General features: G+C 39.6%; 1 protein-coding gene across 5 annotated transcripts in view; it reads left to right on the top strand.

Moving 5' to 3' along the window:
* Nucleotides 1-12,123, top strand: part of slc4a4a (solute carrier family 4 member 4a) — a 93,650-nt gene that overhangs the window by 44,007 nt on the left and 37,520 nt on the right. For 2 of the 5 annotated variants that reach the window (XM_034296429.1, XM_034296427.1), the window contains 3 exons: nucleotides 3,228-3,416; nucleotides 5,171-5,266; nucleotides 6,157-6,233. In XM_034296429.1, the coding sequence (XP_034152320.1) occupies nucleotides 3,228-3,416; nucleotides 5,171-5,266; nucleotides 6,157-6,233 (362 nt within the window). The remainder of the gene's footprint in view (nucleotides 1-3,227; nucleotides 3,417-5,170; nucleotides 5,267-6,156; nucleotides 6,234-12,123) is intronic. The other 3 variants (XM_029124728.2, XM_034296428.1, XM_029124727.2) reach the window with 2 other exon arrangements.

The raw sequence follows: 12,123 nt of genomic DNA, 5'->3' as shown, positions 1-12,123 counted from the left end.
ATGGTTCTTCTCTTTCCCTTTGCATCATCTTTCTTCTCCCAACTCATCCCTCCCTTCACTCTCATTTCATTGGCTTGTTGCCTCTCTGCAGAGAGGATAGGAAGAGAGTAGATGAAGAGGAAGAGATATCACTTAAGATGATTAATGTGCATTAATGCTGTGTGCTATGCTGAGGGAAGCCTGTCCCAGCTAGCAGGCCAGCCAGTTGAAGGATTGGCCATTAGAAGCAGTAGCATTCAGAAAGGGCCTTGGGCTTCTAACCTTGTTCAGTCTTCTGACCCTTTTTTTTAAATAGACCTTTGTTTGAGCTGTATAGAGATGTCGTGACAAGACACTTGCATGCAGCACCAGGAACTTAGAACTGGCCTTTCTTTTTTGTACTTACAATAGGACAAGGCATTTCTAGCCAATCACAGGATTATGTTTGAGTTTATACTTTCCATTTCACATTAGATCAATTTAGAATAATGTGTATGTCACTTAAAGTCTCCTACTTTTATAATAATTAGTGTGGAGAAAGTTAAGATATGACCATGGGGTGTGAGGCATGGATGATGGGGGGTGAGGCATGGATGATGTGAAGTTGAGGGCAATTACAAAATGAAAATAAAATCTTGAGGTGAATTAAATCATTCATTTCTAGTTAAGTGACATTTCATTTTCAAATCTGAAGAGTTACAGCTTTAAATTAATTTGAAGTCTCAGAGCTACTAAACAACTAAACTAAATGTGTGGATATTGTCACAATGTGGCATGGAGGCAGGACACAGGCGCAGAGGTTTCCAAGGATAAATGGAGTTTAATTAACAGACTCGCAGTCGTTGACATGAAAACAATGACCAACCGGAAGCTGAACAAACGACAGTACAAAAATACAAGGGCTAATGAAGGAATGAAACACAGGTGGAACCAATAATCCACGAAAGCTATACAGAGCATAGAAACAGATACACCAGAACAGAAAAACACAGAATATAGAAATTCAACGACCCCCGTGGCACAGGACATGGCCGGCCGTTAGAGATATGCTATTTAGTTGTAACCTAAACTGATGCAGCATAGTGGCTACAAAACCATAGGCTCAAGCACACAATATCCCATCTGTACATCAAACTGTGTTAACTCTCAACCACATAACAAACTAAAAACTGTGCATCAAACTGTGCTAACCCTCAACTACATAACTAATTACGAACTCTAAACAGGTCATTATCAAAGGTCATAGTTTCACTGCATTAACCCATGTGCCTTATGCAGTCACTGTATTAAGAAATGTGCACTGCATTGTCACTTTATCATTGCACTGTACAATCACTGAACTAAGTCACTATGTATGCATGTCTCAGTTGGACAGTATACAATCGCCTTGAGGAATGTTTTTTTTTCATAGATATTTTTTCATGGACAACTAATTGACAGATTAATTAGCCTAGCTATAGTATGACTGATGTGAATGATTTTGCTGATGATTGCTCATTCTTTACTGGAATATTTAAAATTATTTATTGGAATATATGTTTCATTAGCCCCTCCAAGAACTGCCACCTTAACGTGGTGGAGGGGTTTGAGTACCCGAGTGACCCTAGGAGCTATGTTGTCTGGGGCTATATGCCCCTGGTAGGGTCTCCCAAGGCAAACAGGTCTTAGGCGACGGGTCAGACTAAGAGCGGTTCAAAACCCCTTAATGAAGAATAAAATTTTGAGTACCGTGACGTCGCCCGGTATGGCGCAGCCGGGGCCCCACCCCGGAGCCAGGCCCGGGGTTGGGGCTCGAATGCGAGCGCCTGGTGGCCGGGCCTTCCCCCATGGGGCCCGGCCGGGCTCAGCCCGAACGGGTGACGTGGGGCCGCCCTCCCGTGGGCTCACCACCCACAGGAGGGACCATAAGGGGCCGGTGCAAAGAGGATCGGGCGGCAGTCGAAGGCAGGGGCCTAGACAACCCGATCTCTGGACACGGAAACTGGCTCTAGGGACGTGGAATGTCACCTCGCTGGCGGGGAAGGAGCCTGAGTTAGTGCGTGAGGTTGAGAGGTTCCGATTAGAGGTAGTCGGAAGACTGTGTCCATGCTTTTATCTCTAGTAAGGTTGACTACTGTAATGGCCTCTTAACTGGGCTCCCCAAAAAGACTGTAAAACAGCTGCATCTCATTCAGAATGCTGCTGCTAGAATGTTAACCAGGACCAAGAGAACAAAGCACATCACTCCAATTCTTAAATCTTTGCATTGGCTTCCAGTCAGTTACAGAATAGATTTCAAAGTGGTGCTTTTAGTTTATAAATCACTGAATGGTTTAGGCCACAAATACATTTCTCATATGTTTGAAGAATATAAACCGAGCAGGGCTCTTAGATCCATGAATCCATGAGTCCATACCAAACATGGAGAAGCTGCGTTTAGCAGGTACGCTGCACACAACTGGAATAAACTACCAGAAGATCTTAAATGTGCCCCAAATGTATCCCATTTTTAAATCCAGGTTAAAAACACTTCTCTTTTCATGCGCCTATGACTGAACACTTTTTAGCCTTACAGCTTTTATAGCTTTTTATCCTGTTTTTATTCTACTTCTATTTTCTTATTCTAGGTTTTATTATTATGATGTTGTTTTGATGTTTTCATTTGTGTATTTGTTTTTATGCAATTGTATGGTAAATTGCTTTCTTTTTTTTTGTAAAGCACACTGAATTGTGTATGAATTGTGCTATATAAATAAATGTTCTTAGAGTTTATACAGACAATTAGTCTTTTTGTTTCAGTTCCTCTTCTGTCTATTTTTAAGTTCAACTGTTTTAATAGAACAAGTGAATATAGTTACCTGAAACCAAATCATTATGAAAATTTAAAATAACTTGTTTCAATGTTTTCATTATAGGGACTGTATAGCTATTAGCTAGCCATCAACAGTAATGGGTTTCTAATTGAAGGCGTGAATTTCCATTTTTTATATACAAATGTCATTCCATACACTAAGTTTCAGATTAGCACAGGAACAGAGTATTGGCCACTAAATTGCCCCATAAATAGCTGCTCTTCAAAAACCCCTCCCTTATTCACCAGAATAATTTCTACTCGCAGCCCGGCCAAACTGGGCTTGCCTAGTTTTTCTTCTTGTTTCATTTTGCTTACCAGGCATCTTATTTCTAAACAGTGTTTTGGCTTTTACCTGTTACAATAATATTAACAATATCTTTCTGTCCTTGATTTCTCTAATTGTTCTCTCTCTTAGATTTGATCACGGAGAGCCAGATAGGGAATGGTCTGCTCAAGGCAGAGCTGAAGGACAAAGTGACATACACGTTGCTACGGAAACATCGCCACCAGACAAAAAAGTCAAATCTGCGCTCGCTGGCTGACATCGGCAGGACGGTGTCCAGTGCAAGTAGGCTGTTTACCAACCAGGATAACGGGAATACAGGTGCCAGTTTGGTGCAGTCTCTTTTAGCGTTTGGTGCAGTTCTCTATCAATAAACCCCATCAATATTTTGGAGAAGGGGATATCTGGTCCAGATTGTCTTCTCACCCCCAATATATTTTTTTGTGTGGAGGAGTTTAATGGATAAAAATCAGAAAAGTCTAAATGGCTAAGAAGAAGGGTCATGGAGAGTGGAACTACAGTTGTTTATTTATGTGCTAACCCCACAAATAGTAATAACACAGCATTATGTATCAAAGCACATTTATATTTAATCAAATTAAAGAACCGTAAATGTTGAGAACAGTTGTCCTTTTCATGGTTCTGACAATACTCTGTTAACCTTGGATCTGTTAATCATCTGTTACACTTTACCTACTCAGACATTTAAAACAATGACTGGTTAATGGAATATTAGTCAGATACAAAAGTATGATGTGTATTAGACCCAGTTTCTCAAAGCAGTAAAATAATCTTGCAACAACATTAAATATTTATATCTAGATAATACAAATAACATGTGTTGCATTGTTTATATTGAAATGTTAACCTTTAAAAACCTTTTCACACATCAGTAAACTAGAAAATGGAAACCTGGGATCAAATTAAGACCCTACACCGGCATCTGTTTTATAGATAGGTGGTTGTAGTGGTCAATGGGACATTTAATTAGCTGTTGGAATTTTCCACATTGATTCTTGTGTAACACTTAAAATGTAATTATTAGCTGTTTCATCTAAATTTGGCTTTAATGATATCTAAATGACTATAGTGGAATGTGTTTGTGTCAGACGTACACAGCAAGGTTATCTTTGAAACATTGTTTTCAATACAAGAGCAACATGTGAACCATATCTTATGCAAGATTCACAGGCCTCTATAGTAAGAAGGTAATCCACCCCAGCTAGCTAAATTAAGCTAATGATGTTACTAACAAAATGTGCTATTATCAAAACTAACAAGTTAGCTAACTCTGCATTGTCAAAAAAAAAAAAAACATTTACACAGGAGACAGGCATTATGTTAATGTTGTAGATGCCACAGCAGCATCAGAGAGCAAGCCTCAAGTAAAAAAACTCATCATATTATAATTTTTAATAAACAGTAGCTTGCTAGCCTTGGTGCAATATATTATTTTTGTACATGCGGCAATCCCTTGTATTTTATAAAATAGCTATGTTAGCAGGCTTAGCACATTAAGCTTGCTTTCGTTAAATAGTCAAGCATCCTAAAATACTGATCACTGATGCACAAAGCACCATAGCTAGTTGTAAAATGTCACAACCTTACATTATTTGGCATATATCTAATTGAACTAAAGTTGTCTATTATAACTAATGTAAATATAGTGTTCTAACAAAACTAGTGTAACTACAATTTACTAACATAACACATCTAATGTCAGTACATTAGCCTAATACAACAGATCATATGTATTATTTCTAAGCAGGAAATAAAATACAATGTTCTTTCTATTGACCCACCCCTCTCTCTCTGACTGGCCAGTCCACTGGATCACTTCATTTTCTAACTGCTGTCACCCTAATGCTAACTAATTTTATTCTGTCTAATTCTAACTTGCATTTGATACTGCCTGTTAACTCTAATTCCACTGATTCTGTCTGCCCAACTAACACTTGTTTTGACTTAATCCTCTCCTTTTCTCAATCTTTCTTTCCTTTTTTCATTCCATTCTTGCTGCCCTGTCCTTGCTTCTGTCTTCTTTGGGTTGGGATCTGGTCACTTCACCATTAAAGCCCGTAGTCCACTTGAGAACTCAGTGCCTTGTCTAACAGTTCGCACCTCAGTGGAGGAGCTGCAGACCCAACAAAGTCCCAGCATGGATTGGCTTAGTAAGTCATGCTACTGTATTGTAGACCTCCAGCAGCACATTTGACACTAACCCCTATGTTCTCATTACTAACTAACTCTCTACTAACTAACTCTCAGGCAAGTCCCATTTAGTGATCATTGCATTTACAGTGGCCATTCTCAGCTAATTTGGGACCAGTACTAACCTTATTGCCTCAGGTCTAACCCCAGCCCTAACCTTACTGTCTCAGGACTAACCCCAACCCTTACCTTATTTTCTCAGGACTAACCCCAGCCCTAACCTTACTGTCTCAGGACTAACCCCAGCCCTAACCTTACTGTCTCAGGACTAACCCCAACCCTAACCTTATTTTCTTAGGACTAACCCCAACCCTAACACCACAGTAAGTGGATCATCTTGCTCATAAAGCCAAACAGCTCTTATCCCCTACTGTATCACATTTAGACCAACATATCACACATAGCCACATTAAGCTAGAACTGTCTCTTATCTGTCTTCCATGAGATATCTAAATTATTGGAATTCAACAATGACAGGTTTCATCCAAACTTTAGTTAGCCTACTCTTCCACATAGTTGACATAGATGAGCACCACTCTGAATGTTATTCACTCCCCATCTTTTGAGAGGGCATTTTTGTCTCTCAAATAAAAACATTAAAAAAGTTGCTGGCTGCATCAAACTGACATCATAACTGTAATTACCCAACAATATGTCCCTAACAATGAGGTACCGAACAGTTGAAATATCACAGTGGTGGTAAATTAACCGTAACTGTATTGCCTTATGCAGTTTTTCCATACTGCAACAGTCTGCCTGTCTTGTCCAGTGTGTCCTCTTCCTTACCTTTCATTCTGTTATGCGACAGTAGAGTAGGCAGGTAACATTTGAGGCTGTTCTTCTTTCATAGGCAGTCCAGACACCACACAGCGGAACCTAAGCTCATGCAGTATGAACGACATCTCTGATAAACCAGAAAAAGATCAGGTAAGATTCAATTGGTTGACCTTTCATTTTATTATCCCAAACAGAGGTTGTAAGTTAGCTGGGGTACTAATCTGTTTAGCTATAATTATATGTCTATTATATGTCTAACCGGTTTAGTTCTGTCCAGAAATGCTAACAGGTTTAGCTAGAATCCAAGAAGGCCAAGGTTGTTAGGTAGGCTCCTGGACAGCTAACAGAGTTAGCTAGACACCAGGAAGGCTAACCAGGTTAGCTAGACTCCAAGAAGGCCCCAAGAGGGCCGGTTTCGCAGACACAGATTAAGCCTAGTCTAGGATTAAAATATTCAGTAGAAAACTCCAGAAAGACTAACAGAGTTAGCTACAGTCAAAAAGCCTTACAGGGTTTTCTACAGTCCAAGAAGGCTAACAGGGTTATCTACAGTCCAGAAAGGCTAACAGAGTTATCTACAGTCCAAGAAGGCTAACCGGGTTATCTACAGTCCAAGAAGGCTAACAGGTTTATCTTCAGTGCAGAAAGGCTAACGTGGTTATCTACAATCCAAGAAGGCTAATAGGGTTATCTACAGTCCAGAAGGCTAACTGGGTTATCTACAATCCAAGAAGGCTTACTGGGTTATCTACAATCCAAGAAGGCTAACAGTGTTAGCTACAGTCCAGAAAGGGAAACATTGTTATTTACAATCCAGCTAGGAGAATATTAAATCACAGTGGCTGTGAAATACTCTCTTGAAAGGATGGAACTTAATAAGAGACACTGGAAATATCTGGGGATATGCCAGGTGGACATAATACAGTACATTGGTATTGGTATTGGTGGTACAGTACAAGGCCACATGGCACCTAGGTGCATGGCCAGCCCTGTAACCCAGTTTATTAATCCACTTTGGTTTAGTCTAATTTAGTTCAGTTGAATCATTGAATCTGGTTCAGATTTGTTCAGCTCAGTTCAGATCCTCCTGACATTAAGACCAGTTATTTCTATCTAGGATTATTAAGGAGAGCCTGATAAGGAAGTCACAAATTCACAGATTTTCTGAAGTGTAAATTTGATAAGAACTGTCTCAAGCCTTCTAAATGGACTTTACACACAGGTTATCTGTTTCTCTACTCAGATAATCACTGATCTTGCAAGTGAAAAGGGTGTTGAACTGAAGACTATATGACCATCACCACTAAAATGCTCAGACGATATTGTTCTTCTAAGGCCAGTGCAGGTTTTCTAAATTCTGGTTCTATATTATGTTCTGGCAGTGTTTTCTATATCTTAATTCAATATAATGTTCTGTCTACCTGCTAGTTTTATGTTCTACCTAATAGTTAGGCACACTCCTGGTTTCCTTGATCTAAATCAGTCCCAATTATATGGAACAATTAACAAAATTGTGAAAACCTGTCATCAAGGCAAATGGTGGCTATTTTGAAGAATCGACAATATGAAATGTACATTACTAGTCAAAAGTTTGGACACGCTTACCCATTCACTTGAACTCTAACTTAAGTTTACTCTTCAAGGTATTCCATGAATGTACCATGGTAGTTGAAAGCAGTTTTACGTAACTCTGAATAAGCCCTCTGTTTCTTTAATACTCTTGTGGGTGCATCCCTTGATTGCTGTTTTTCCACATATTGTGGTGAGATTGGAGGTTTCTGTAAGACAGACTTACATCAACCAATGTGTGGCAGTTCTGTAAGTCTGTGAGTCTCAGTCAACTAAAGTTTACCGGAGACAACAATGCTTGCAAATGTGTGCCAAAGACATGTGAAAAGTTTTGACCTGAAGTAAAATGCAAGGCTGCGTGATTACACTGATTATGCTGAAACATGTAAATAGAGTACATTACCATAATCGAAAACCCACATCAACATGGCCCGCACAGGGTTATAAACAGCACTGACACAAATGTGGCCCATACAGGGTTTGAAACAGGTTGTTTCTGTATATTATTCACTCTGCTTTGGTGGGTGATATTGATGTCTAAATGCCTGGTCCCTTTTATGTCCTCTGAGATATTGCAGGGCATAAAAATCCTAAGAGGCTAAAAACAATCAGAGAGAGTATATTAATTTTAATTTGACACAGATTTATATATCAGGTTAATGTTAAAAACCCTGTTAGCTCCTCAATTATTTACATTATTCTGAAAAACAAGCCCCACAAATACAGATCTACTGGTGTTTTTTAAAACAATACAAGCAATGGAAATGAAATTGGAATGAGCAAATGCTAGGACTGTCTTCATATATAATTGTCAGCAATTCACTGCAAAGAAAAAATAGATGCATTGTATCAACTAAAAAAGCCAAATCGTGTTTTTGCCCACTTCTGCTGGTGATCAAAAAAAAATCTGAAGCAAGGTAACTCCACAGCTTCCATCCCTAAGCAAATTTGCTCAATATATTACAAACCCCCAGTTACCAATTCAATCAGAGTTGTAAAAACTGATGATGTCATATCCATGGTATAGGTAAGCAATAAGGCATTAAGGGGTGTGGTATATTGCCAATATACCATGGTTAAGAGCTGTTCCTAGGCACAATGCATCATAGAGTGCCTGGTTACAACATTTAGCTGTAGTATATTGGCAATTCATCACAAACCCAGCGATGCCTTATTGCACTTCTATACCAGTTGTTAACATGATAAGACCAATAAAAACTGATGTCATGCCCGTGCTATAGGGTCCCATATACCACAGCTATCAACCAATCAGCATCCAAGATTCAAACCACCAAGTCTATAAGAGACCAATACCATGGGTATAAGTACAGTGGGGAGAGCAAATACAGTGGGGAGAACAAGTATTTGATACACTGCCGATTTTGCAGGTTTTCCCACTTACAAAGCATGCACAAGTCTGTAATTTTTATCATAGGTACTCGTCAACTGTGAGTGACAGAATCTAAAACAAAAATCCAGAAAATCACATTGTATGATTTTTAAATAATTAATTTGCATTTTATTGCATGATGTAAGTATTTGATATATCAGAAAAACAGAACTTAATATTTGGTACAGAAACCTTTGTTTGCAATTACAGAGATCATACGTTTCCTTTAGTTCCTGACCAGGTTTGCACACACTGCAGCAGGGATTTTGGTCCACTCTTCCATACAGACCTTCTCCAGATCCGTCAGGTTTCGGGGCTGTTGCTGGGCAATATGGACTTTCAGCTCCCTCCAAAGATTTTCTATTGGGTTCAGGTCTGGGGACTGGCAGGGCCACTCCAGGACCTTGAGATGCTTCTTACGGAGCCATTCCTCAGTTTCCCTGGCCGTGTGTTTCGAGTCATTGTCATGCTGGAAGACCCAGCCACGACCCATCTTTAATGCTCTTACTGAGGGAAGGAGGTTGTTGGCCAAGATCTCTCGATACATGGCCCCATCCATCCTCACCTCAATACGGTGCAGTCATCCTGTCCCCTTTGCAAAAAAGCATCCCCAAAGAATGATATTTCCACTTGCATGCTTCACGGTTGGGATTGGTGTTCTTGGGGTTGTACTCATTCTTCTTCTTCCTCCAAACACGGCGAGTGGAGTATGGTCCAAAAAGCTCTATTTTAGTCTCAACAGACCACATAACCTTCTCCCATTCCTCCTCTGGATCATCCAGATGGTCATTGGCAAACTTCAGATGGGCCTGGACATGCGCTGGCTTGAGCAGGGGGACCTTGTGTGCGCTGCAGGATTTTAATCCATGACGGCATAGTGTGTTGCTAATGGTTTTCTTTGAGACTGTGGTCCCAGCTCTCTTCAGGTCATTGACCAGGTCCTGCCGTGTAGTTCTGGGCTGATCCCTCACCTTCCTCATGATCATTGATGCCCCACGAGGCGAGGTCTTGCATGGAGCCCCAGACCGAGGGAGATTGACCGTCATCTTGAACTTCTTCCATTTTCTAATAATTGCACCAACAGTTGTTGCCTTCTCACCAAGCTGCTTGCCTATTGTCCTGTAGCCCATCCCAGCCTTGTGCAGGTCTACAATTTTATCCCTGATATCCTTACACAGCTCTCTGGTCTTGGCCATTGTGTAGAGGTTGGAGTCTGTTTGATTGAGTGTGTGGACAGGTGTCTTTTAAACAGGTAACAAGTTCAAACAGGGGCAGTTAATACAGGTAATGGAGAACAGGAGGTCTTCTTAAGAAAAATGAACAGGTCTGTGAGAGACGGAATTCTTACTGGTTGGTAGGTGATCAGATACTTATGTCATGCAATAAAATGCAAATTCATTATTTAAAAAAAGGGTTGGGGTTAGTCCTAAGAAAATAAGGTTAGGGTTGGGGTTAGTCCTGAGACAGTAAGGTTAGGGCTGGGGTTAGTCCTGAGACAGTAAGGTTAGGGCTGGGGTTAGTCCTGAGAAAATAAGGTAAGGGTTGGGGTTAGTCCTGAGACAGTAAGGTTAGGGCTGGGGTTAGTCCTGAGGCAATAAGGTTAGTACTGGTCCCAATGTGATTTTCGTGATTTTTGTTTTAGATTCTGTCTTGTTCTCCCCACTGTATTTGATACACTGCCGATTTTGCAGGTTTTCCTACTTACAAAGCATGTAGAGGTCTGTCATTTTTATCATAGGTACACTTCAACTGTGAGAGACGGAATCTAAAACAAAAACAATAATAGTCTAAAAAATAATGAATTATTTAATTTGTTTGTTTATAATTGTAAATGAATTTGAAGAATACAAGAATGTGTTTGGGTCTCATCATATGAAAAAAAACTATTAAGAAAACAATACAAAGAATGATTATTACTAAGAAAACAGGCTATAATAATTGAATTAGTTTATTGTGCCCTACAAATGTACAAAATTAAAATTACACAGCCAATCCATAGGTGACATGAAATGTTTATAGGTGACATAAGTTATTGAAAAACCAAGAGGACCAGGTCCATTTCTCCAAATGAATAGGCTATGCGAATGGCGCATATTTGCAGATCTCTCCCAGAGGTCTCCCAGAGGTTCTCTGGGCTAACGAGATTTCAACACCTATGCATAGCTCTAGTCTCCTAGATTACAGACATATAAAGTTTGTCAATAGGTGACATGCATCAATTGTCAAAAAACCAAGTCCAGTTTTCAGAAAATGACGAGATCCATATCTCCAAATGAATAGGCTACAAAAACAGGGCCACTTTGCAGGACACTCCTGAAGGTTCTAGTGGGGCTATCGAGTTGATGTTGAACTGTCGAGTAGTCTACATTGAATGTTCATGGAAAGTTAATTCAATTTCAACCAATCCTCTGATCATTAATCTGGGAGTATTGCACATTCATCCATTGACGTCATGCATTCAGTGAGGTGTGATTAGCGCCTGGGTATCATTAGTGGCTGCCTGGGTACCAACGCTAAGTGGCATGTGCTTTTGGCGGATTAAGTCAGAAAATTTGGCAAAAATTTGTTTTTATAGTTTCTGTTTTCCGTTTGTGAGTTTAGAATTCTGATAACAGAACAATATATTATATTCCTATTTAGGAAAGGTCATGGAAGGAGGATGGTGTAGCTTTCAAAATGGCAGTTTTATTTTAATTACAAACTCAAACTGAGGTTGGCTTTTTATTTTATATGTATATATATATAGCTTTGTAATGGTATATAATAAAATACTGTTTGATAAACTAATGGGAAAGATATACTTCTTTAAAAGTTGATAATCTACTACGTATTTCTGAGAAAAGAGGCTTGAAAGATTCACACTTGCTAGAGAGCTGGTCTTTGTTTACACCCATTCAGCATAGTTCACACCCTCTTAGGCCTTAACACCACCCAGCTATTTAAGTATTCAAATGGGGACACTCTGGCATTGTGCTAAACTGGTCTGGTTGGTCTCTAACACATACTATATTAAACCAAACAAAATTTAAGTTTTTTCACATGCACTTGATAGATCAGGTATAAGCAGTACAGTGAAAGGTA

This window comes from Esox lucius, chromosome 13 (genome assembly GCF_011004845.1).
Source record: "Esox lucius isolate fEsoLuc1 chromosome 13, fEsoLuc1.pri, whole genome shotgun sequence".
In the NCBI taxonomy this organism is placed as follows: domain Eukaryota; kingdom Metazoa; phylum Chordata; class Actinopteri; order Esociformes; family Esocidae; genus Esox; species Esox lucius.
The sequence above is the reverse complement of the archived record's forward strand: the minus strand, read 5'-3'. Positions and strand labels throughout refer to the sequence as shown.